General features: G+C 55.0%; 2 protein-coding genes across 8 annotated transcripts in view; both read right to left on the reverse strand.

Moving 5' to 3' along the window:
- Nucleotides 1-2190: 2190 nt before the first annotated feature.
- HOXD1 (homeobox D1) lies at nt 2191-3028 on the reverse strand. The gene is made up of 2 exons (XM_075029297.1): nt 2590-3028; nt 2191-2462 (listed from the first exon to the last, which is right to left on the reverse strand). The coding sequence occupies exons 1-2, from the start codon at nt 3026-3028 to the stop codon at nt 2191-2193; spliced, it is 711 nt and encodes a 236-aa protein (XP_074885398.1).
- A 6188-nt stretch (nt 3029-9216) lies between these two features.
- The window catches only part of HOXD3 (homeobox D3), a 32574-nt gene continuing 15267 nt past the window's right edge, over nt 9217-26523 (reverse strand). For 4 of the 7 annotated variants that reach the window (XM_075028387.1, XM_075028384.1, XM_075028386.1 and 1 more), the window contains 3 exons: nt 17439-17522; nt 13146-13691; nt 9217-12693 (listed from right to left, as the gene is read on the reverse strand). In XM_075028387.1, coding sequence (XP_074884488.1) covers nt 11939-12693; nt 13146-13641 — 1251 coding nt within the window. In that variant the 5' untranslated portion in view covers nt 13642-13691; nt 17439-17522 and the 3' untranslated portion in view covers nt 9217-11938. Of the gene's footprint in view, nt 12694-13145; nt 13692-17438; nt 17523-18252; nt 18459-23462; nt 23679-26523 lie in introns of those variants that run through there. The other 3 variants (XM_075028383.1, XM_075028382.1, XM_075028385.1) reach the window with 3 other exon arrangements.

Here is a 26523-nt window from a genome sequence, read left to right on the forward strand (position 1 = left end):
CTTGCAAAACAAATTTGATTTACTTCAATTTTCATAGATTTTACCAGATTTTGCTTTATTCTGCTTTGAAAAGCATCTTCTCAAAAACAGGTGGCAGAAATATTATTTTCTATTTTTTAATGAATGATCAGCCTGCAGTATAAACTGCTTGTTTGGTGTCACTACTTTAATAAGGAACTGCAAACCACATATTTTGGCTGCAACTAGTTTCACATGAGTACTTTGGTCCTGAGAATATTTCAGTGATAACCCATGAAGTGAATAAGCCAGTGGGATGTGAACCGTATACACCATATACAGAACAAAAATGTCCCTGTGTGCATGCACAACTGCGAGCCTCTAGCTTTATTGTACTTTCCAGGTACAGTCGGGATAGGATGTGTGACCAAACACTTCTGCCTTGGGACGTCCCCTCCCTCAGATGCTCACTGCAGGGAACCCGTCTCCTTGCCAAGGAGGCCTCCTGCTCCCGCTCAGCCATGGGCCTGCTGCCACAGCATCATCCCAACGTGCCTGCCCAGCTTTTGGGAGCACGCCGTTTCCCAGGGCTCCCACCAACCTCTGCTGAAGCTGCCATCGGCGATGGCTTCCCAGTCTCTCGGCAGAAGAGAAGTCTTCATAAGAAAGCCTGTAAGCAGAGGGGCACCTTGGGGAATGGAAGGTACTACAGAGAATAAGTACCCCCTACATTGCGGACTTTCTGACTTGAGCCATCCATCTTCATCTTCTCTCTGTGTTTCTTTTGCCCAGCAAGCATCCAACAAAGACCAACAGCTGTTAGTGTCTGGGGCTGGCTTCCAGACAGGAACCCAGTGCTCACAGGTCCCCTGAGATCCATCTCCCCTGGTGCTACAATTTGTTCTTCATCCCAAAGTCCAACAGCCAGCAAAGAGACAGTCGTCCAAAATTGTTTTGTGCCACAAATAAATAAAACCACCTTCTCGTAAATCTGGATGTCAGTCCTCTCCACATTGAGGAGACATGCTTTCCCAGTCACAGATGGGAAAGAGTCTAAACTCGGCTCCTTTGTCCACTTTGATACTGTTATTTTATCTCTGGGAAAGATGAAATCGGGAGAAGTGAGGATCACCGGTGAATTTTGCACTTGTACGGGGTAATCAGTCGTTGTCACTCTTTTTGAACATGGAATCCCCTTGGTCTTTTGCTGGCAGAGGTCTGTGGTCAAACCCAAGCATCTTTCTGCACTTTAACAGCTCTTGAGGTTTTGCATGTGGTAAGATTGTTGTAAAGTGATTTAATATGGTGCATTTCTTTAACCATGAGATACAGTCAAGCCTGGGAGAGCTGGACGATCCGAAAGTCTGGTCCTAGATGCTGTAAGAGGCTTTATATTATCTTGTCCTTGCCCAGGCATATGCGAGAGGTGCTGGGAGCCAGCGGAGCGGCTGATGGCCGGTCTCAGGCAGCCCAGAGCCTCTGCAAGAAAAATCTCAGCACCTCTGCAGCTGGAATAGGAAGAGGTGCTCCTCCTAAGATTTTATTTCTTTTAAAACCTTCCCTCACAGTTACTAAACAGATTTTGGACTAAATCAGCGGCATCAGGAAAAGGAATGGGAACGAATGAGGAATAAACACAAGCATAAACAGCCTCTCTTTTTTGCAGCAATTTTGCGAAGGGTAGGGCAGAAGACAAGGGCACTTTTTTTCAAAAGAGGATCTTGGACTCATACTGGTAGCGGTGACCATCCCTGCCCCTTCCCGCGAGAGGAAGCTTTCCCTGCTCTCCTCCGCTCTGCCTTCTCGGGGTTTCTGCCCCTCTTCTGCATGAACGTTGCCTGAGCCTGCGGATCTCTCTTTTTAAATGCAAAACGAAGAAGGGGTCGGGAGCTTGAGGCAGCCCCGCCGCACACCCACCGCCCCGCGGACCCCGGGGAGCTGGCGGAGCCGCTCTCTGCTCTGCCCGGGGAGAACGGCAGTCCCCGTTAGCTCCCAGCTGCGCCAGCCGGCTGCCTCGGCCCGGCCCGGCACTGAGCAGCCAGCAGCGTTTCGGGCCGGCACCCTTCCCTGAATCCTCATAAATAAAACTGGAAGTAAGTTGCAATAGAAAAATCAGCGGAGCTACATCGCCGCGGCCCCCCGTGCAAGGACACCCGGGGTGCCCCGCCGGCCGCAGCTTCCAGCCGAGCCCCGACGTCCCCGGCAGACCCCTCCGTGGGGGGCGGCGGGGCCTCACGCGGGGCCGCCCGGGGCACCCGTGGGCGCGGCGGCGGGGGCGGCCAGCGCCTCCCGCTCCCGCTTCTTCTGCTTCATGCGGCGGTTCTGGAACCAGACCTTCACCTGGGCGTCGCGGAGGCGCAGGGAGCGGGCCACCTCCAGGCGGCGGGCCCGCGACAGGTACCGGCTGAAATGAAACTCCTTCTCCAGCTCCGTGAGCTGCCGGGTGCTGAAGCTGGTGCGTGCGGGGCAGGCGGGAGGCTGCCCCCCGCACGGCGCCGCGCCGCCTGCAACGCCGAAAAAACACCGCGCTTCAGCGGGGGCAGGGGAAGGGACCGGGGCCGGGGCCGGGGCCGGGGCAGAGGGGAGCCGGGATGGGAGCAGCCCCCGCCCGCGCCCTGCCGCCCCACTCACTTCTCCCGGGCGGGCTCCGCTTCGCTCGCATCCACTCGAAGGTGCGGGGCGCCGCCGGGGCCGCCGCCGGGGCCGGGGAGCCGGGCCCGGGGGCGGCCCCGGGGCACGGCGAGAGGCGCCGCAGCCCCCCGCCGCCCGCGCCGGGGCAGGGGCGGCCGGGCTCCGGCGGCGGCGGCGGGCGGCCGCTCCCGGGGAAAATGGACGTGGCGTAGCCCGGCGGCCCGGCTCCGCCGGACGACCGGTAGCCGGGGCCCGGCGCCGCGGGGGGGGCGGCCGCGTACCCCGCCGCCCCCGCGCAGGCAGGCGGCGGGGGAGGCGCGGCGCTGGCCCCGGTGCCCAGCGGCAGGAAGGCGCCGTCCCCCCGCCGGGGGTAGGGGGGCTGCGGGGCCCCGCGGCACAGCCCCGACGGGAAGGCGAGGGGAAAGTACCCCAGGTCCATGGCCCGCGGGGCAGCGCCGCGCCCCGCCGGGGCAATATTGCCCTAATATAGGGCCGGGAGCGGGGCGGCACGTCCCGCCCCGCGGCCAATGGGAGCCCGGCGGGGGGAGCCCGCACCGGGGGTCCCGGGCGCCGCCGGCTCCCCTTCCCACGCCCGGCCGCCCGGGGCCGGCGCGGGGCTGCGGGTGGGCAGTCCCCCCGAGCCCTCCCGGGCCCCCTCCCCGGGGCAGGCCGCTCGCTCCGGACTCGCCGGAGCCGCCGCGCACCTCGGGGCCGCTTGCCGGGAGTTTGGAGGGTGGGTGAGCCGGCGCTTTCCTGCTGCCCGAGCTGCCGTCCCCGGGCAGCTCTGCCCCCTCCCCTTGCCCTGCTGCCGGCCAGGCCCCCGGAGGCTCCCACGGGAGCCCACGCAGCCCGGGGGAGCAGGCGGGGGCGCGGCGGGCTGGGCAGGCACCCCCAGGCTCTCCGCCTGTCCCGCGGAGGGGGGTTGCTGCACCTCGCGGCGCTTAATGGTCTCGCTCCATCAGATAAGTGCTCTGCAGCCTCTCAAAAGTCAATCCCCGGGCTCACCCCGTTAATGGGCTTTCATTTTTCCCTTGGCGATTCGGCATTGTTTACTGAGCGTTTGCAGCTGGCAGAGAGCGCAGCAAGTTGCACTGCCCAGCCAAACCCTCCAACTCTCTCTCTTGGTCTTCATTCCCCTGGAATGGCAGTGAACAGAAACAAGCGTGGAGGATGTGAAGCCTGGACTCCAAAAGTGATCGTCTTTCCCTAATGTCTCCAAAAGTGATGCTTCACCATTCCGAGCTACACATTTGCTTGATTTCGATAATGATGGGTTTCACCCAACTCGTCGGCTGATAACCATGTGTCAACGCAGTTCAGAACAGCAAAAGCACACGCTGGGCAGAGCACACTTGGACTTTGGTGCCTTGGTACTGGACAGACAAGGAACACAAAGAAGGGCTATGTCATGCTGCTTTGAATTAGACATGTAGCCTTCTAAGTCTTAGGAGGTAGATGTGGACTCAGCTGGGAAATGCAAGGGTGGTACCTTATCAAAAATTATTTTATTTCTAAATAAAAGCATGCAATTGAAAGGCCTTCATCCATCATACAGTGCCTTCGACTCAACAGCCCAAAGAGCTCTACAAGCTCTTGGCCAAACTGCTGCTCCCTGTGGTCAGGAAGAGGCCACAAATTTTGCAAGGACTGGACATGGTGCAAGCCATGCAAGGGCAACCAGGATCCCCAGAGAAGGAAAAATTCCACTGGGTCTTTTGCGGATTTCAGAGGGCTGGGCTGGTGGCAGGGAAGGGACACTGTGGGGAGACACAACCAGACCATTTCACTGACTCAGCCTCAACTTTTTCCCATGGAGACTTGTGCTGGGCAGCTCCAGCTGCCACACTGTTATGCCCAGCTGATGGTTCAGAGCAGGCCTGATTTTCTTTCCTGCAGAGGCCCCAAGAGGACACATCCCTGGGACAGGCAGACACAAGCCTGCAAGGACACGGCAGCACTTCCCTACGTATGGCCTCTGACCAGCGACGTGGCCTTCTATCAGCCCCAGTTTTTCCCCAGCTCATCCAGCCCATCTGCTATAAAGCAACTGTTACAGAGCAAAGGCTGGCTATACAGATTACTGCTTTAATGTGCTTGGGACTCAGAGTCTACAGACAGAGCAGTCACTGTAAGCCCAGAGTCCTGAAGTTAGGTGGTCTCCAGACGCAGACTTGTTCACTGTTCGGGGCTGTGCTACCCTACTGCGCTAATAATGGGGTATCACCTACGTTTCCATCTGCAGAGGATGCAGGTATAGATTAAAATAACAGTTTAAATCAAATATACCTTGTCAGGAAACCTACGTTTTGGGGAGGGGTTAAATTCTGGAATATACTAACTTGGTCAGCACACCATGGCAATCAGAGTGGTTTGGAAAATGTCTTCTTCTGACAAAACAGAAGCCCAGGAACACCAGGCTTTCTCTTTAGTAGAGAAAGGCTGTCCATGCAGGAGAGCATCTGTGCTCTTCAGTCTCCCCTGCTGTAAAAACTCCTCCCCACAGTGAAGCAAACAGCACTAGCTCCAGAGGAGGGCTGCTGCTTTACTTGAGTCTTCTGTTTGCAGAACGCAACTGGTTTAATTACACCTAAAGCTGTGTTTTACATGCTAGAAGAGCTGTCCGTGCTCACGCTAACATATGATCTCTCCATACACCCAGCTGGATTCTGTTACCGAGTTTCTCGTCCATTACCTGTTTGTTTTTGCAGGACTGTTCAAGGATGAGGAAAGCAGAAATCAGTGGCTAAATGCAGGCAAAGCGTCTCTTGTTGCTGCTCTGGCTTTTGAGGGGGATGCAATTTTCTATGCTCCTGAATTTCACAGTGTTCAGACTTAAATTGCTAAGTCGCAGTGATAGGAAGTTGAGTGACTGCAGCTGGTTTTTTTGCAAGAGGTCTATTGGGAAAGGGTCCCTGGAAGTCAAAGGAGGAAGAAGAAAAGCGGGTTAAAAAGAAGAGTGGGAGGAACATGATGCTGTCAAAGGCAATTTGAGAATGGCTGGGATGTTTAGGCACATCTGTGCAAGAAGTGCAGTGATGCCACAAGCCAGGGGAGATGCTGGAGCAGAAACATCCGTGAGAACAATGGACTAAACCAAGCCCTGTGCCACCACGCTTCTGGAAACATGTGGACCACTGCAAAGCCTGAGACAGCCACTGTGAAATTAAGACATGATGTAGGAACAAGCCCAGCCAAAAAGCCCTAAGCCATGTTGGGTGCAGACACTTACCAGCAGTGCCCTGAGGAGGCTGCTTGAGCAGCACGCATGTTGAAGGCAATGGCAGCCCTGAGCCACAGGGACTGCTTTGAGGTTGGGGCATGTTGCCTTTCCTCTCTGGAGCAAGCCTCCACCCTCTGTGCTTGTCACAATAACTAACACACAGGAGATTCAACAGATCCCTCCCTAGCTCCCAGGAAAATGATGTGGAAGGTCTGGTTCAAGCATGACCTTGTCCTTGCCCCTCTGCTGCCATGACACTGCCAGCCAGGGAGAGCTGGTTCTCAGTGGTACATGGAGATGTACATCCATGGTGTGGAGACAGCCAGGGTGTGGGTGGGCATCCCAAAGAGAGGTAAGCAAACACTGGGGATTTAAGCAGTGGCCCTGTTAACACAGGCAAACCATCAGAGGCCCCTGAGAGGAGGGCTATCAGAGAAGAAGGAGGAGAAGCCCTGGGAAATTTATTTTGTAAAGTGTGAATAAAACCAGGGATGTACAGACACCAGGGCAAAGAAGGGGAATTGTTCTGCCACTCTGGGGGAGCCAGGCTCAGCTCCAGCACAAGCACAGCCCTTCCAGGCAGGCAGGGTACTTTGTGCTCTTCTTGAAGAAGGTGTTGTTCCCCTCTGTTGTTGATATTTCCCTGCCACAAGCTCCCCTTTCCTGGCTGACCCCTGGGGCAGTTTCACCAGGCCTGGGACAGGGACCTCTGCTCTCCCAGCACATGGGATTAACCACAAAGATCCTCTACACGAATACAGAGAAGAGGAAAGTCTCTCCCTCCTTCTGTAAGGATTTCCCCAGAACAGTGATTCCACACAGGTCCCTGTGCCATGTAATGCCCTGTTTCCTGACCCGTGGCTGTGAATTTGGTAGGAAGGAAAAATTATACGTATTGATAACCCAAAGGTATCAAGGTAAGCCATACTGCTGTGTGCAAAACAGGGATGTCAAAGGGTTTGAAGCCAAGATTTCTGCCTTGCCTAGCCCTTTTTGCTCCCAAAGGTCCTAAAAGGTGGCCTAGGTTCCTTGGAGGAAAGATTGAGACTGCACACCTCACTCAGCATGGAGTTGTCTACCCTCTCCCAAAACTTCTGCTGTTGCAAGAAAAACTGCACATCAGCAAATAAAGAAAAAATGAAGCCAAGTGTCCAAATTGTACATTCAGGAGTATTTTTTTACTTGAAAGACCTCCATCCTGCCTAGTACAGATCCCATGCTAATTTTGTTCAGCTTTGTGCTTATGGTCATTGCAGCTGACCCTTTCTGGTGTTCATCCCAGAGCAGTTCAGGGAGCTCCGGGACCCTGGGCTCTGAAGGTAGAGCCAAAGGCCCACCTTTTCTCCCAAGCAGTATCTGCAGAGGCCTGAGGATGTGCAGGCACAGACACCTTGCTGTGTCCCCTTTTGCATCTCAGCTTTTGTGACCGAAGGGGTTTGGTCTCATCCTGCCACATTACTCCATGGCTCTCGGGCTCCGGGACTGGTCTCTGCCTCTGCTGGCTGGGGTTTCTGGTAGAGTCCCAGCTGGCTCAGGCCCAACCAGAAGTAGGAGGAACCGCTGTCGAGCGAAAAGTGCTCATCATGTGATTGATGACCACTAATAGAGCCAGTCCCCTCCCTCCCCCACCAGCCCCACTCCCAGCAAAGACCACGGCGTACCCACTGCCGCTGCTCACATGGGAATGGAGAGCCGTTGCCCGTTCAGGGATTAACCTGCCGCTCAGTCCCTGGAAAGTGGCTGCGGCCAACAGAGCTCTGGTCCAGCCCATCTCACGCCTTTTAAAAGCAGAGGTAGCCGGTTCATCAATATACAACATCACGTGGTGCCCAGCCAACCACCGTGGCCCTAATTGCCCCGGCAGCACCAGCCCCTTTGTGCTGCCCGTCTGGCTCCAGCTTTTGTTCCCAGGCAGGTCTGCGGCGGTGGTGCCGGACGCCTGGGCCTCTCCGCCATGCAGCACGCTGCAGCTTCGCCGGGCTGCCATTGTGTGCGGCCGCTGGGCACACGCGGCAGACTGGCACATAGAAGGACAGCGTTGCAACCTGCAGCTCCTTCCCTCCCTCCCCAGCTGACAGCTTTCAGCAAGGCACCCTCCCAGTGGTAGCTCAGCAGCCCCATCCCCTTTACACCCTTTTTTCCCTAGCCAAGTAGTCCCTTCGGTGCCTGGACATCCCTGCAGGCTGTTTCATAGGGCTTCCCATGGGGCTGGAGGCGTGCAGAGACCCCAGTGGCGGATCCTGCCTTCAGACTTCTTGCCATGGGGTTCCAGTGACCCAGCTGGTCCCCAGGAAAGTCAAGGGTCTTCTGGTTGGTGCTGGTGGGCTCCCTCTTAGCCAGCCTCCCCCCTGCCCGTCCTTGCCTCCTGGGTGTGAAGCCAGCTGCCTCCTCTTCGCTAGTGCACAAGGTTGCCTGCAGCCCCAGGTGACCCAGGCATAGTCCTATGGTGGCAGCCAGGTGGGGTGGCCCAGACACCCTCCCCGGCCTGCCTAGGGACCAGGGCTGGGAGTCTGCAGTGCTCTGTGCAGGCAGCACTTGCTAATGGTGCAGGAGGCATTTGGCTTTGTTTTCCCAGCCCCACACAAGTGGCATCTGCAAGATAGTGGCCTCCCTGGGAGCCCCGGGCTGTGCCTGCCTAGGTCCCCCTGCCCTGGTGCTGCTCACCAGGCCCTAGACAGTGGGTCATGGATGGGGCCCCCCTCAAAAGAAACAGGGTGCAACGGGGCAGCTCAGCCCTGCACTGACTGCACAGAGCTAACACAAAGCCTCATCTCCCTTTTGCAGCAGGGAAACTGCTGTGGCCCCATGAAATGGTATGTTACTGTAAGGGCCAAACCAGCAAATGGAGACCCAAAACCCACTGATCTGAACAAGAGAACCTGCACGGCCTCGCTGAAGCTCGGGGCACCCCTGATACCTCTCAGCCGGTGCTGTCGGCAGCTTCCTATCCCAAACACTGCTGCAGTGCTGCCGGCATTGAGAGGCCCTGGCTCAGTGACCCTGTTATGGGTCTGGAATGGATGGAGGGAGCAGGGAAGGGGGGGAAGGGGTGCTATGGCTCCTATTTGCAAAGAAAGGCAAGGCTGGGATCAGCCCCAGGCCTGGCCTTGGCTGACGATTTGTGTTCTAAATAGGTGACCGGAGTTCAGCACATCAGATGCTGTTGCAAAGGAGGTGAGTTCCTATTGAGTGTGAAAGGGAGTTGTTTATAATTTATGGGTTTTAAATGATGAGCCAAGAAAAAGTCTGGCTTGTGCCAAAGTGTGTCTCTCCTCTAGATTGCTGATGCTTGTACAAACATTGTAAAAATGCCAGCGATCTCGCTAAAGTAACATTACTTCTATAATTAGGTTATCATCACGGACTTCTATTGCATTACAAACGAGACACCTCTGCCAGAGTCACGGAGAAGAAAGTGAATTTATTTACAAGAAGATTCCCCCTTGCACATGCTCCTCTGCCTCCCCCACTGGAAACTGCAAACCCCATCTTTCTGCAATATGAAAATAATTCAGAGCAGTGTGCCTCAGTAACACCGTGTTTGTGGTCAAGGTTCCTCTGAAATCCCCTTCTGCCTCAGAGCTGGGGAACGGCTATCTATAAACGGCCTTTGCTTTCTTAACAGATTTAATGAAGGACTAATAGTGTAAGTCAGAGGAGACACTGTTTGAAGAACAACCTACAGAGCACGAAGGTGGGAAACGCTTGGGAAAAGCACATTGGGTTACACCAGGGACGGCCCTGCGGAAATGGTGGTGCCTTGCCATTTCGCAGGTAGAAGCAGGTGATGCGAAATATGTCATGTTTTCAAGAACACACAAAAAAACCTAGATGGATGATTTCAGTTGTGGGTACATTGATCACAGAAAGTTCTGGAGATACAAACAGATATATATATATGGAATATTACAGAAGCATAATTCACGAGTGGTGTTTAGCCTTACTTTTTGCGTTGTTTGTATGTTTTGTTTACTCCTGGCTGCAGCTTCTAAGGAACAATTTGTGTGAAAACTTCCATAGAAAACAATTTTAGGGCTCAAAATGGTTAAAATATGTCTCCGAACAAAGTAGTTTATTCTGTTCTGCTTTGTTTACAGATCTACAACACATATATCCAAATTTGCTCGGGTGAAAGTGAAATTTAACAAAAGATACACTTCTCAACGTAGCACGACATTGTTAAAATTGCACAGAGGGGAAAATAAAACCCTAAGTAATATTTCGAATCGTTACTGTCCAGCCAAACATAAATACCAGAAGGCGAGGAAGAAAGCAGGGAGGAGAAAGAAACGAAGAAGAAAAGAAAGAAAGAAAACTTGTCTGTGTTGACCAGAATTGGAGGAGTTAAAATATTTCTCACAATAGGAATGCCAGGTCCTGTCATTAGAGGATGGAGTAGGAGCTGCAGTGTTTGTCAAACTGGGAAGTGGCGCGTCAGACAGTTTGGTGGGGAATACAGAAGTTCGGATTAATCTTTAACTCGACACTTTTAGAAAGAGATAAGAATAGTCTTCTCGGAGCGAGATGTACCGTCAGGAAGAGACTTTAATGACAAAGTTTACAAAAGAAGTATCTCTGTAAATCCAGCAAGGGATTCAACACAGCCAGGTAACTAGAGAGGAGGAAACACGAGGGTTCAGAGCATCATTCCTTTTTTTTTTTTCTTTTTTCCTCCTTTCTTTTTTTCCCTCTTTTTTTTTTTTTTTTTTTTTTTTTTATATTCTTCCCCGTGTTAGCTGTCCCGTTCGTGGCAGAGAGAGGCGGCAGTGCCCCGGGGACGGGACCGTCCTCGCCAGGCAGCGGGGGAGCGCGGCAGCATCGCCCGGCCACTGCCCGCACCCCGCCTCGGTGGCTCCCCTTCGGCTGTGTGTATCTGATTGTCAATTTTCTTTCAAAGTTTATGTTTATGAAAAACAAGAGGAAAAGCTCGGGCTTCCAAAGATGTCTAAAAAATTGATTTATGGTTAGTATAAGGACAACAGTATAAATAACAAAGGAGGCGGCAGCTGCTGCGCAGATTGCTATGGAGACCCTAATGAAATTAGCACTATCAGAGGGTTTCTAATTTTTTTGCATTCTAAGCTTCTAATTTCTTTCCTATTTCAGATAGCCAGAGCCTAATTAAAAAAAAAAAAAGAAAGAAAATAAAATAGCCCACCGAAATAATAATATGTGCGATAGATACCCAGTCAATAAATAAATGTTAACCTCACCGAGGTTTTCGTATGCAGGATTTGTTCCAAAACAAGATGGCCAAGCGCCCCACTTTGTAGATCGCCTCCTCAAAGCGGCTGTGCTTCCAACCAAAGGTGGCTTCACCGGGCCGAGCCAGCTGCCGGCCGAGCCACCGAGGCGCTCGAGTGGGGCCAGCCGGTTAGAAATAAATACTTTAAAAATACTTTCGATATTTTTTTTTTTTTAAAGTGTAACGGCTCTTTGTGCGATGCCACAGTTTGTTTTACTCTATTAACGACTCACGACTTGCCGTCTTAATTAATCCTTACATAAACTACAAACACCAGCCACTGTTACAACTGTTCAAGACTACTCTCTCAACTAGCTCAGACCGAATATACTAAATAGGTGAAATGTAAGTCACCACGGACCTGAATCGCTCTCCCGAAGTATTGGTGAGGAAACTCTACAAATACCCACATAAATACATTAAGACGAGGATAAATAATCAGTGATACAAAAATGTCTCGCTTAAAATAATAAATACATATCGTTTAGTCCGATGCGACCCTTACGTTACGGCGGAATTCATAAATGAACTTCTCTGAAGCGAGCCCGCGCGCGGGCGAGCTCCCACCGCTGGCGACTGGTCTAAAACCCCTCGGCGTGACGCGCCGCGGAACACCACGGCACCTCCACGACTTACCTTCGAGCACATCACTACCGGCTTACCAGTCCCCCGGCTCGCAGTGTATTGCACTGTCACGCTTACAACGGCCCTCAGAGAAGGGCTCCTGCCCACGGACCTGCTCGGGGCTGCGGGAGGGAGAAGGGAGCTGCTAGGGGAGACGCAGCCGCTAATACTGTTGGCACTCGAGAGCTTTAAAGTAACACTGTCCCGTCCGAAAAGTGAGGTAATGGAGAGGGGAGCGGGCCCCGCCGGCCGCCGCCCCGCTACAGATGCGTGAGCTTGGGCGCCTCCGGCATCCGTCCCTGAGAGGTGTGGTGGGAGGAGAGGTCCGTGTAGGTGGGGTGGGGGTCGCAAGGTCCGTGGTGGTGGCCGCCGGGGATCTGGGCGGCGCAGCTGTAGTCCACGCTGGCGGAGGAGGGGTGCTGCAGGTGCCCCAGGTTGAACATGGGGCCCGAGGCCGGCATCGAGTCCACGAAGTTGCCCCCCACGTACACGGGGCTGCCCTGCAGGCTGGGGTTGGCGAAGCCGCCGCCGCCGCCGCTCTGCATGGGGTGGGGGTCGTACTCCGCGCCCGCGTAGCGCTTCTGCTGCGGCAGGCAGCTGCTCAGCGGCGCCGTGTAGGCGGCCAGCCCGTACATGCTCTGCTGGGATTTGGCGAAGGAGGTGGGCGAGGGCGCGTCGTAGCTGAGGCTGTTGACGCTGGGGAGCTGGCTGGAGTAGCCGACGTGGTTCGGGCCGCTCAGGGGGGGGCTGCGGTCCGGGGACTGTCCGACGGGGGAGTGCATGATGCCTTTGGCTTTCTGGTCCTTTTTGTACTTCATCCGGCGGTTCTGGAACCAGATCTTGATCTGCCGCTCGGTCAGGTTGAGCAGGTTGGCCATCTCCACCCGGCGCGGCCGGCACAGGTAGCGGTTGAAGTGAAACTCCTTCTCCAGCTCCACCAGCTGCGCGCTGGTGTAGGCTGTGCGCACCCGCTTGGAGGCCGGCCCGGGGGGGCTCTTGTCCTCGCAGCTCTCTCCTGCGGGGAGAAGAGCCACAGAGAGCCGTTGGTCCCCCCCGAAAGCCCCCCCCCCGGGCTCCCCCGGAGCCCCGCCGCCCCCCCTCGCTCTGCCGCCGCCCGGGGAGGGGGCGCAGGGGGGCCCGGGGGCGGCCTTCCCCCCCTCCCTGCCCGCACCCCCCACCCCACCCCGCGGCTGCCTCCCCCCAGCGGCCGCCCGGGGGCTGCCGGGACCCCTCGGGGCAGCGCCTGCCGCCGCCGGGCTGGCAGGGGGAGCGGGGCGGCCGCCCCCGGCCTGCCTCACCTGCGGCGGGACCCTCGGGACCCCCGAGAGAGGGGCGGGGGCGACGGCAGCTGGAGGAGAAGGGGACCTGGCGCAGGGCCGGGGGGGGCTCAGCCCGAGGGGTTCAGCCCGAGGCGCTCAGCCCGGCTCCCGGGGCGGGCTACGGGCCGGGGCGGGGGTGTCGGGCTACCTGAGGGGGGGCAGGTGCTTTTCTGCTTGGAGTTCTGCCGGGACTCCTTCATCCAGGGGAATATCTGCTTGCTGAGGGTGGCGGTGGCCGAGCCCGAGGAGTTGGGGCCCCCCTTGGCTTTTTTCGGCGGGGGCGCGCTGGGAGGCGGGTTGGGCGGGGAGGAGGGCGGCAGCGCCGGGGGCTGCTGCTCGCCGATGCCCGGGGGCTGGCTGCCCCCGGGGCCGCCCCCGGCCGTCCGCATGCAGCTGCCGCTCAGCTCGCTGCCCTTGTGGGCCGGGGCGCGGCCGGGCGCCGAGCCCTGGACGGAACAGGCGGAGCCGGGGTACTCGCCGTCCAGGCCGGCCTGGCCGTAGGGCTGGTGGGCCGCGCCGTAGGGGTAGGCGTCGGCCTTGCTGTAGGTGTAGCCCCCGAAGAGCCCCGCGTTGTCGTAGTAGGCGGCTTTCTGCATCCTCCGCTCTGCGATCGCCGAGGCCCGCGGCCCCCGCTCAAATAACATTGACCGCCGCCCCGCGCCTCACGTCGTCGGCCCGGGCCACTCGCAGCCACCTGGGGAGGGGGACAGCGGGGACACAAAAGAGACCTTCAGTGCGGGGCGCCGGCCGGGAGCGGCCGGGCCCGGCCCGGCCCGCCCCGCACCCCGGCACCCCCAGCCTCGGCTGGGCCGGTGGGCCCGGGGGCGGCGGGGCGGGAGCGGGGGGCAGCGGGGAGAGACTGGGAGACATCAAGGAAGGAGCAGGGACACCGGAGAAGGACCAGGGGACACCAAGGAAGGAGCAGGGGACACCAGAGAAGGAGCAGAGGATACCAAGGAAGGAGCAGGGGACACCAGAGGAGGAGCAGGGGACATCAAGGAAGGAGCAGGGGACATCAAGGAAGGAGCAGGGGACACCAGAGAAGGAACAGGGGACCTCAAGGAAGGAGCAGGAGACACCAGAGAAGGAGCAGGGGACACCAGAGGCGGAACAGGGGACATCAAGGAAGGAGCAGGGGCCACCAGAGAAGGACAAGGTGACACCAGGGAAGGACCAGGGTCGCCAAGGAGGGAGCAAGAGCCTGCAGGGAGGGAGCAGGGTCACCAGGCAGGAGCCAGGGCAAACCGGGCAGACCAGGGAGGGAGCAGGGCCCGCAAAGGAAGGACCAGGGGACAGCGGGGAAGGAGCCGCCCGAGAGCGATGGTGCTGGGGGCAACGGGGACACATTGGCGGGACTTCCCAGCGGCCACCTTCTGAGGCATTTTGGGGGCCGTGTTCTCGCTTTGTTCTGTCTTTGGACCGTTCCCGCGCGAGTGTCGCTGGGTCGGCCCCCGCGGCTGCAGGCCGGGGCTCTCGGTGAGCAAGGCGAGGCCGCGCCGGGCGCTGTCCCCGGGGACCCGCCGGCCCACTTCGGCCCAGAGCCCCCCCGGCGCCCCCCGCCCGCCCGCCCGGCACGCGTGCGCACGGCAGCGCACGGCTGACATGATGGATTGAGCCCGGGCTGCGGCCGGGCAGAGGCAGAAAAATCCCGTCCCCTTTGTAAACCCGGCCTCCTTCTTCCCCCGGATTCCTCCGGAGTTAAAGTGTAACCGGCGCCATTCACTCCCTTCACTTTGCACTATAAAGGAACTCGCAGGTCAGCTCCCCTATTTTAATTCTGTGATGAATTAAATTCCCTCACCCAACGTTTCTCCTCCCTTTTATTTGTCCCCCGTAGAAAGAACCTGAGCCGCTGGAGATGATTTTTAGGGGGTTCTCTTCCTTTTCCAGCCTGCCGACTCACGGCCCTCCGCTCCCCGCCCCCCCGGCCGCCCGATCAGGCTGCTCAGACCGAAAACGCACGGGCGGCCCGGAGCGCCCTGAGGGCAGACGCTGTGGGGCAGGGTGCTGTTCCCTTTACCCCTCTTGCTCCCGAAATTTCTCTGCGCTTGTTGCAAGATAGAAAGTGTTCCGCGATTTTGTTGCGGCTTGTTAGTATTCCCTGTTCTTATTTTTCTTGTCGGATAGGGGGTTTCTCCGACATTTTTAGTAATTTTGTAAGTTAGCACATACTTCACCTGACAATGTAAGTCTGTAACTCAACGTGTCTTAAGAGTTCATTGTATTTCTTCAGGGTTTAAGCCTATTAACATACCAGAGAAGAGTAGCCAGGAATTTTTTAACAGTGTCCGATTATTACCATTCTCCAGCCTATACTTAAGCAATACTACCGGAGTACTGCTCTTTCTCCTGCAGCAAGTGGTACCGCCAAGTACCGCTGATTTGTTCTCTAAAAAACCGGGACGCACGTCTGTATAACTCAGAATAACCTCAGCGAGCTGCCATCCCCGGCCGCTCTCGGCGGTTTATCCCCTGTCACAAACCGCCGGGGTCCTTTTCTTCCCTGAACAAAAGCTTGGGATGATCTGCGAAGCTGATGGAAATGAGAAAAGAGCTATTTTCCTCTCCTGGAAAATTTTAGTTTAAAAATGCCAGTGGAAATGGACGGTGACGATTCAGATGAGTTTTAATACGCTGCGATAATCTTGACGAGTCTTGAAAGTATTTTTGTGCAAAATAACTCTGTCCCTCATTTTTCCACTTCTATCATCTACATTTTCGGGAGCGGTCTGGACTGAGGACTTTTGTTAGCACAACACCGCCTTGAGCGTAGGCTTTTATGTGCCTTGTAAAATATAGTTCCCAAAAGAATACGCAGAATCTTAAGAAAGAATATTGCTGTTAAGCTGTTAAAAGCCTTATTTCTTTTCTGAAATACCAACTGCTTGTGAACTCTGCTTGAACCTAAAAAGGAGGCTATGGGCCATAAATCACATGGACAATGCTCAACTGTTTGGTGGCTCATCTTTAGATCTTAAAAAGAGAGAGAGGCAGAGAAAGAGGGAGAGGGAGAGCTTTCCAGGGTTTGATTTTCCACGAGTGCAAGGCCTGGGGTGATGTTTTTATAGGTAACACCAAAGCAGGGGCTCAACACTTGGTGGTTTGGCCAGAAACAGCCCCCAGGGGAAAAAAAAAAAAAAGAAAAAAAGAAAAAAAAAAGTAACATCCAAATGGCGAGACCGAGCCGTGGGAGGTGGGCTTGGAGGCACGGAGGGTAGGAAACCGCAAAGTATCCATGTCTGTGTTTCAGATTTCCCTTCCTCCTCTCCAGAAAGGTTAACCTCATCTGAACTGTTAGGCGCTGCACACCATAATGGGGCTTTTTGTCCCGCCACTCGTTCCAGCGCTTTTCGAGGTTACTGACCCTCTCACGGCCCTATCTGGGGAGCAGCCGGGAGCCCACGCGTCCACCCGCGCGTGTGCGCGGAGCGCGGCCGGCCCACGCCGGCACCGGCCCGGCTCTGCCAGTCGCTTTCCTCCCGCCACTCTCATATTAAGCAGTTCTCTACTAAACTTCCACTACACTTAATTCTGCTTAGGATCAATATCTAATATGATACCGAATAAATAAGAGGCGGTGAGAGCGGCCAGCGGAGCGGTTATTAAAGCAGCCGGAGCTCTCAGGGCGCATATCAATGCACCTGTCATTGCGGTTTGTAACAAAATTTATGACTGCTAGCGCCGTGGCAGTAAACGCTCCGGCCAGGAATGAAAAGGAAAACTCTTCCCAAGCCCCGGCACTTTCAGAAGTGCAAAGCAGCCGGCGCGTAGGAGGGACCCCCGCAAAAGAATCCCCTGCTCGGCACGTTTCCCGGCCGCCGGCCCGGGGCAGCCCCGTATATAAGGAAAGCGCTGGAGCCGCCGCCGGAGCCGGCCGCCGCGCCAGGCCGCCGGCGGGGGAGCCGGGCGATGGGGACCCTCTGCCCCGGGCGGGCCGCCGGGCACCCACCGCTGGGGCTGCGCCTGAGCCGGGGCGGGGGGGTGTGTGTGTCTCGCCTTTGAGGGGGGGCTGACAGCACCGGGGATGGCGGAGGGGCCCCGCGGACAGCGGAGCGGCGGGGGTTGGGGGGCTGGCTCCTGCATGGAGCGGGGGCCGACGTGGGGTCCCTCTTAAACCGGAGCCCACCCCCGCCCCGGGGAGCCCCCCGCTGCCCCCCGGCTGGGTCCAGGGCTTGGCCGCTCCCCAGCCCGGCTCGGCTCGGCTCGGCTCCCTCTGACCACGGGCAGCCGTCAGCGGGACTTTCCGCGGGCTCTTGCCGGCTCGGCGGTGAGGGCGGCGGCAGGGCCCGAGCGTCTGGGAGCGCCGGGGGGAGCCGAGCCGCGCTCCCCGCGCCCCGCTCGGCGGGCCGGCGGCAGGGCCGGGCTTCGCTCCCTGTGAAGGAGGGCCTGTCGCGCCGGGGGAAGCGAGAGGTGGATGGGAAAGGAAATTCAGAGAACTCACCACACTTATGTTTTTTCTTGATTTTTGACTTTAACTGTGTGGGTAGGATCTTCAGGTTCCTTTGGATAATCCCTGGGCACGGACCTGCAACAGAAGGGAGAACTCTCAGCGGAAACGGCTTTGTTTTGGACTTTCTTCCTCAGGACTGTGTTAATAAATGCACCTCTCGTCCGCAGCCCCTCACCGTGTCGCTCCGTCCGCGCCAGATCTTTTACCAGACAAAGGGCAGATGTTTCTCTTCATTTATTAATAGCGCTTTGAGAGAGGCGGGGAGCAAACGAACGAGCAAAATACCCGGGCTGCGGGTCGGACCCGGGCAGGGCGGCCTGCGGCAGCCGCTCCGCCGGGCCCCGCGCATCGGCGGCGGCCGCGGAGCCGCCCCTGCCTCTCCGAGGGCCCGGCCCGGCCCGGGGCGCGGAGGGGAGAGGAGAGGAGAGGCAGCGCACGGGGCGGGGGGGACGGGAGCGCCATTCGAGGGGAGCTGCCGTCACCCCCGTCGGACACAACCCACGCATCCACGGCCCGCGGAGCACTCCGCGGAAAGGCAGCTAGCGCAGGTCTCTCCTTTCCTCCCCCCGGCCCCCGGTTAAGACAGAAAGATGAGTGAAGAAACCCCAGCCTTGACAATGCGCCGCAAATATTTGTGGCTCGAAATGAGCATTTTGCGTCTAGCTGTGTAACGTGTCGACTCAGGACTTTAAGAACTTAAGAGTGCCAGAAAATCCCCCACAAAGAAGCCCAGGTCATTATAAAGACGATATCTAGCCACCATAAGCCTTTGAAATGACCTTTGGCTCGTACAGCAATAACTCACCACTTAATGAACAACCAACGGAAGCGCCTCCAATAGCTCACAACACAACAGACCTTACAACTTTCCACCGAGTCTTCTCTCTCCCTACCCAAACCCAGTAGGATGCAACATTCCTCCTCCAAATCACCTTAATTTATGCTGCCAAACTGGAGTTGGGGAAGTGGAGCTTCATGATTACACATGATGCTCGCTCAGGTTCTCGGCCCGGGCCTGTCCCGGTAACGTCTTATATAATATATTCACGTGGGTGTACGTCAACTTTAAGTGCTTTATTTTTTTTTTGAAGAGAGTTCATTAGAAATAGCACTTTACAGGGAGTACGAAGGCAGCGTAAGTTGGGCTGCACCTTAGCCCCTGAGTGGAGAGATCATAATATTGCAAACCGAGTCATTGTTAGCCGCTGTTGATTAACACGGTAAGTTTTCATTTTGTGCCTAATTAATTATCGACTTCTCATCCCTTTCTGAAGCAGCTCCTCAGCCTCACAAGCAACGGCCTTCTTGCTCTAGACATGCTTTACTTGGTGAGAGCCTGGCCAGATACCAAGATTGCCACGGCCACAGGACTAGCCCCCAAAGTTTGTTCTGCGGAGAGGGGAGCCCGGCCGCGCTGGGGTCGTGCTCTGCTCCCAGCGCCGCTCCTGCAGACCCGACCTCGGGGAAGTTGCCAGAGCTAAACCCAGGGAAATCTTTAGAATTATTCAGGCGTGGGCCCAATATAGGTATTATTGAAATTTTAGGTGAAGTTATAAGTGAGTGCTTCCATCGAGCCAAATGAAATGCTGCTTGCAGTAATTGGATTCAGCTGACTAACTTGGCAGGCCAGCAGCTTGGAGGCATACAGCTAAGAAAAATGTTCACTGCCTTTAACTTCTGATCGAGCAGAGCAACACGCAACAGAAAGAAAAAATAACCAGCCCAACTTTCTCCCCTTAGCCTCGGCCTCCTGTCCCCTTCCTTTCCCGCGGGGCACCTCGGCCCCCGCGGGGGACTCGCCTGGGTGACTCGGGGCGGGCAGGGTCCGGCACAGCCTTACACCCACCCCGGCTCTCCAGCACAAAGCCGGGCTTTACGCGGGGGCTCCAGCAAACGTAACCGAGAGTTCACCCGGGCTCCAGGCAGGCCGCAAGTCGGTGGAAACGGGCGCTCCTGGGAGAACCGGGCTGGTTGCAACAGCCCAAGAGGGACCTGAGCTGCAAACGTGTGCGGGGAGGCTGTGTGGCCGCTTCCAGCCCTCCCAGTCCGCCCAGAGAGGCAGCGGTCCCCCCCAGGCACCTTCCCAGCGCCTTATTGATCAAACCGCACAAATGCAGGGCAAGAAACTTCTCGGTAGATAAACATCAAGCCGTGCTGCAAACAGCCTGTGCAACTCGAAGGCATGAGCGTACCGGTAACAGCAACACTAAAACAACTGGGGGAGGAAAACAACAGCCACTGAGGAACACGAATGCACGGTGAGGGGAAAAGGTTCGGGAAGGCGCTTGGCAAGAATATTTAAGAGACCCTGCGTAGGGGCTACATTACCGATGAGCCTATTTTAAATCGCCCTTTACAAATCAACGCGGCTACCCCCTGCCCGGCTATCCACGGCAACGCGTTAACGTGATGCTCAATCTTACTTTGGCAATGGGAGCATCTAGCAAAGTTCTCTCTCCCTCGTTTCTTTGCTTATTTGTAATTTCCTTCCTGAAACCACCGCAAATTGGGAAAAGGGTAGGGATAAAGGTCTTCCCCTAGCCTTTGGGAAGGAGTCCACTTCTTGTTTAAAGAGCACAATAGGAAGAAGATAGACCTTAAAACGCTCAAGGAGGTGGAGACCACTCCATGCATTTGCAGCCGTTATGGGCAGAGATTGCAAACAAATTCCAGACAGTCTCTGAGCAAAGGCGATAATGCAGCCCCTGTGGTTAAAGGTCCCATTTTGTCATGCAGTTGCTTACCTGTGTATCAATTTATCATAAACCTGGGCTCCTCACTTTTCAGGATCTGTGCTTGCAGTTCTTAGAATATATCCTTCACCCTTTGTCTGCAGACAATACTCCCCTAAACCTGATCTTGCGGTTTTACAGACATTTCCATACACCAGAATTCCCGATAGAACGAAAACAGGCTCAGGCTCAACTACCAATAAAAGAGAGCGAGTGGAAATCGGAATTTGTTGGGCTTTCAAAAAAAAAAAAAAGAAAAAAAAAAAAGAAAAAAATCAACACACAACCCTTTAGCCATCAGCCTCCCGGAACCACAGGCAGCAACTGGCCGGCTCGTGTTTTGTTTTGGTTTTAAATCGCGCCGCCATTGATGAATTTGGGGGGCGAGCGGGAGAAACCCCTTTATAATCAGAAATATAGGCACTGCCTTAAAATACAGGCATATTCGCCCACGTGATCGCAGAGGCAGCTCGCCGGGGCCGAGGCTGGCGCGCTCCCCGCGGCCGCCCGCGCCCCCGCGCAGCGGGGCCGCCGCGCCGGGACCCGCGGGGCGGGCCGCCCCCCGCGCTCCGCGCTCCGCGCACCGGCCCGCCCGGCCGCGCTGCCGAGCCCGCTCTCCTCCCGCGGAGCTCCGCGCCGCGGCGGCCGGCGGCGGCCCCCGCACTTACGCGCCCCGCCGGGCCGGCGGAGCCGGGGGAAGGTGAATTCCGCGGGCGGGGTGATCCCAAGGGCGCAGGAATTCCCGGCGGAGAAAGAGGAGGAGGTATTCGGAGCCGGCTGCAGCCGGGAGCCCGCGCCGGGGGGCAGCTCCGCAGCAGCGCTGCTCTGGCGGAAAGGCGCCGGGGCTCGCCGGCGTGCGCGGATTTTTGTTTTCTCCGTCTCCGGACCGGGAAGCTGCGGGGCAGCGGGGACTACCCCTGTCTGGAGGCTAAAGAAGCGTTGGGAGAAAAAAAGCTCATGACATTTGTGCGTGTGTGCGACTGCCCTGAGCCTGCCTCCCCTTTCCGTGTGTATGAAGAGACACAGAGCGAACCCGATGTATATCCGTCATGGGTGCCCACAAAGCTCCCCAACAATTCCAGTTCGGCAGGAAAAAAAAAAATTATACTAGCTCCTCTGTTTGATTTTTCTAACATATCTGTAGCTATAAATACACCACACCTAATCTAACATCTGCTATGATTTCATTACCATCCAAAGCATGGGGATGTGACAGTAACGTATTACCTTACAATACTAACCGTAAGTGTATTGTAACATTTATCTAAATTACATTGCTTTTCCTGACTTTGCAAACCAGTTATAAAAAGATTGGAGTCCAGTGATGGAAACATAAGTTCAATGTAAATTATTGTGTACGGCTTCGGATTTATAATCCTATATTTCTTCGAAATGATGCACTTAAATCTCGCCTCAAGTAAGAGGTAATGGTTCTTTACATCCTTTTCCGTCAGCCATATATTTCGGCGTCTGGGTAGTTTTGCAGAGCCCCCCGCGCTCGCGTGTCTGTGTGTACATACAGCAACCCCTACACGCACAGCGTGTTCTGCATACTTGTGTACATACACACAAAGCCGAACATAATTCTGGCCGCTGTTTAGACATTTTGGATGACGGAGAGGTCTTTCGCTTCCTACACAAAAGTGCGAGGGAAAAGCTGGGCACCGGTCGAGCAAAGAGCACGAAAAGGATTCAGAAGAAAATGCTTTTTTGGAGGGCAGTTCGGAACCCCCTGGAAAAAGCCCCACAGCCCTCGGGTGTCTTTTTAAAATCTAGGGGGAAAAAAAAAAAAAAAAAAAGCGAAATTTAACGTGAAAATGGAGGATGGCTGAAAGAAAGGAGCACCTTCGCCACCGCCACCAGAATTAAGACATCGTAGAGGGGACTGAAAAAGTATTAAGGAAATGTTAATCCTTTGGCTGGTGGGACTCCAGCTTTGCGCGAATTTGTCTCCAGTAAAGGATCTAAGACTTCTTCAATCGGAGCATATGTTCATAGAGCAATAAAACAGAAAGATTTACAGTCTCCGCCCGCCCCCCAGCAGCCTCGCACCCTTTCAGGAATTACTTATGATGATTTATAACAACAACTCCGGCAATTGTCAAACTGATAAAATAGCCCGGGCTATATGCGGGAATAAACGCTCTTATGAAAGGGCTGCGATTTATGTTCGGGTCCATTTTACTGCGTGTCTTGGTGGAGTTTGGTTTCTTTCCCGGACCAACAGGATAATATAAAACTTCATTGATAAAAATGTAGGAGTTCTCGTGAAGTAGCAAATCTGTTCCTTAGTCACTACCAAAGCACATAAACATTTGTCATCTTTGAATAATTGAATTAATGTGTTATTGTTTGAATGTATAATTCATAACATAGGAAACTTTGTCTCTGTCCTGCCACCGAAACGGAAGTAATAAAAAGCTACAATCTAGGGTTTTTTAGAAATTACTCCAGCAAGGGATAATAAAGAATATCCTGTTTGCAGAAAGTATTTCCAGCTGACCCTGGGATTTCACAGCGAAATCTCAGCCTCGTCGCCCATATTCGGCGGAGTTTGCGGAGAGTGGCTTTGTGTAAAGACACAAACCCCATTCTCCCCCTCGTCCGGGCTACCGCTCGGGGACTTGAAAGGCGGCGTGCCCGCTTCGGGGGCCGGCTGCGCCGGGCTCCTCCGCAGCTCGGGGGGAGACGGACGGCGGGCCGGGCAGAAGCCGGCCGGGCAGGAGCGGGCAGAGCCGGCCGGGCAGGAGCGGGCAGGGGGGCCGGGCAGGAGCGGGCAGGGTGGCCGGGGGAGCGGGGCCGGGGCCGGGGCCGGGCGGCCGGCCTTTGTGCGGGCGGCGGGGGGAAGGCGCGCTCGGCGCCGGCTCCCGCCCCACTGCAGCCCCCCTGTCAAGACGCACGGCAAAATTTACGACCCCGCTTGCGAAGGAGCTGGGGGCCTTTCCCCGCCGGTGGGAGCGGGCAGCGGCTGCCCTGACAGCCGCATTGTTCCTCCCGCGCCGCTCCGCGCCTCCCCGCGCAGGCGGCCGCGGCCAGCGCCGCCGCCCCGGGAGGCGGTCGGGCTGCCTCCTCCGCGGCGCTCCGCGCGGCTCCGCGCTGCTCCGCGCTCGCCCTCTTCCCCCCGCTCCCTGGGAAGCAAAGGTCACCGCTTGCGCCCGGTCCGGTTCCCGGCCGCTGCCGAGCTGGAAACCAGGAAGCAGCGTGCCCTATTTGTCAAGCGTTTGACAGCTGAGTTCATTAAGGCTTAAATAAGAAGGAATAAAAGTAAAAAATATTTACGTACCGGCGTCTCTTTTTCGGCAGCTACCAAAGAGCTAGGTGTGCAGAGAGAGGGACTGCACCCTTTGTATATTATATTCTTGGGATCTCTTCAGTTTTCAAGTCTGATAGAGTCCTTTGCTTGGCAGATTAATGACGACTCCGTGTTTCTTAAGGGACGTGCTGAATTAATTATTTCGCAAATCACGTGGTCAGGACTTGTAGAAATCTATTCTTATCATCTTCCTTGCACTTTGAAATTCTGCCTGTTATGACTGTTCCTAGCAGGATTATTTTGGTCTCTAGGCTTGGGGGGTAAGGGGAAAAAAAGGAAAAAAAGGAGGAAAAAAATCAGGGGAAAGGGCTAACCAACATGGCCGTTGGAAGCAGTGTGGCTCTGCACCGAGAGGTCCCTATTTACTGTACTGTACAGTGAGTGGGCTTTGCTATTGACTCTGCCTTTCCTCTTCATTCTTACCTTAACGACTAGTGGTGATATAATATACAGAACTGTATTGATGTATCGGGAGTAACAGGAGGAGCCATTAAACAGGAGAGAGAGAAAGTATAATCACAAAATGTGCCTCGACATTTCAACTCAGCGAGTGCGTGCTTGGAAACGCACACGCGCCCTCCCCTCCGCGCACTCCAGGCAGCGAGGGCACACGCCTGGCTCTGCGCGCCGCGCTCCTGCCCGGCCTGCGCCAGGGACTGGCCTTCTGGACTCGTGCCTTGACCGCGCTCCAGGAGAGGACAAGTCCTCGGTGACAAATATTTCTGACAAACCCAGTGCAATCGACTTCTCCCGGCCAGGGGTATGCGTTATTGCCTGAGGTGCTTACGCAGGGGAGAAAAAAATGATGTTTGCCTTAGGTGCACGGGAAAGTTTACACTCCCCCAAGTTTGTCTTTTCTTGTGATCCCTCGTTTGTACCGGCTGGAAAAGTGAAGCGTACTGCCCAGAGAAAGCTACGCACCGCATTTCAATTTCAAATTCCCATTTCTGTTTTGAATTGATCCCCTCCAGGACTCACCTAAAAGGCACACATCTGTGTGGGGATCGAGGTGACTTCAGGTATGGCTCCTTGCCTCCTACCACACATGCATAAATCCGGGAGGCATTCTAGGAGGGCTTGTTAAATGCAAAGCAGTAGCAAATGGATGACAGGCACTTTTAACTGCAGCCTGAATGTAAATATAGACTCCAGCTTGGCCTAGAGTCACACCATTATGGCTGGGGCAATCAGCAAACCTGTTCAAAGGGACATTTGGAAGGATGCTATGCAGAGTCACCCATCTTTTAACACTGTAATGATGGGAGGGACCAGCATTTTCACAGAAGACAGACCCACCTTGTAAGGACTGTTTGTTCAAGGTACAAACCAGAATCTATTTCTCTACACCTTTTATTATTTCAAATGCATATGGAGGGCTTACATCAAAACTACAGGCCACAATTAGTATAAATAACGCTTTAATCAATGGCAGCAAAACATTGGCAAAGTCTATAAAAAGCATCACACTTGAACAGAGACGAGTGTATCGCTGGACAATGCGACCGTTTAACAAAGGCTCCCATGCACAACGTTTCACCCATGATAAACAAAAACAACCAGCTTCCCTTCCTACACAAAATAACTCCGGAGAAGGGCTAAAAACCCACAAAAATAAACCGCAGGTTCGTTTTGCACGGGAGACAACGACAAGTGGATGCTCCTGGTCGTTATTACAGACATCCCTGACCCTTCAGAACATTGGCAGCTGCAAACTATTTCTTTTGGTACTTTGCCTTCAGTTCATGTATTTTTCGAGCTTACAGTGCAATTAAAACTATGTAAACTTACAGCGCCCCAGCCTCGCTCAAAGGGGACTTGCAAACAGGGTTGTAAGAGCTGCGCCTGCTGAACCCAACACTCGTCCTGGAGATATTAACATTTCAAAAGACAATGAGACAAATTCTGCTCGCAGCTACATCCCTGTTTGACTTCAGTGGGTGGGGGAAGGAAATCTGGGAGCAGAATTTGGTCCTTTAACTTCGGGAGCCATCTCGGTCGATAAGAAGCACAAAGCAAGGATTTGCTTATCCAAGGCCATTATTTTCCAGAAATGTGCCACAGATGCTAAAGTTGGTATCTCTCTCTCGAATAACACGTTTGCCCTGCTCCCAGCCAGCTTATCACAGACTTTAAGTAAACAGCGGGGGTCCGGGAGGGGGATTTTCAAGAAGAGCAGCCAGTGAGGTTTTCCTTTTTTTTTTTTTTCCTCCTTCTTCCCCCCCCCCCCTTTTTTTTTTTTTCTTTCCCTAGATTGGTATGAAGAGCAAAGGGAAGGCTTTGGACAACTCTGGAGACGAAAGGCCGCTACCGCAGGAACCGGGTGTAACAAAACTTGAAAACTTGTCTCAGGAATTCCCTCCTCAAGCGCTGCTGTTGCTAGCTGCTCTCCATGCCAGAGAAAGGGAAGGGTAGTTTGGGTCCAAAAGGTTAAGGGTTTAGAGGTCACTCTTCCCGGCTGAAATACAACTAATCGAATAGAAAATTTGTCCTCTGGGTGAACCTGTTCCTGCAATTTAGCCGAACTTCAGTAAAATACCTTTTCAGCTTCTCAACGTGAAGGCGTCAGAAAAAAGACGTCTTTACTATGTATGAACTCGGTGCTTTTTGTCATAGAAACAATGATGCGAATAATGCGGGAATATCCATCTTTAATATCACGACGTGGAGATATTCAAGTATTGCCATGTGCAAGTCTGAGAACTGGGCTAACCCTAAGGAAGAACAAAGAGTTTTCTCCAGGCTCTAAAACAAAAGACCAAGTCTTAAAGACACTTTGCGGACTTCTAGGGATGAGAAAAGGGCAGAAATTAACCGCTGGCCACAGTTAATGCTGCCGAATACACTCCTGTTGAAAAGCTCGCCTTTTATTTTCGAATTCATTCAAGCCCATTTTAGCCAGCGTCTTCCCGAGTGAGCCCAGAAAGCAGCGAGTCCTCGGTGGGAAGCACCCAGCCTGGAGATGGGCACGTTAACTCACCCCCTGCTCTTTCCACCTCCCTTCAGCGTTTGCTCTGGGTTTCCTTCTTTGCCC

Source organism: Buteo buteo, chromosome 5 (assembly GCF_964188355.1).
Source record: "Buteo buteo chromosome 5, bButBut1.hap1.1, whole genome shotgun sequence".
Taxonomy (NCBI): domain Eukaryota; kingdom Metazoa; phylum Chordata; class Aves; order Accipitriformes; family Accipitridae; genus Buteo; species Buteo buteo.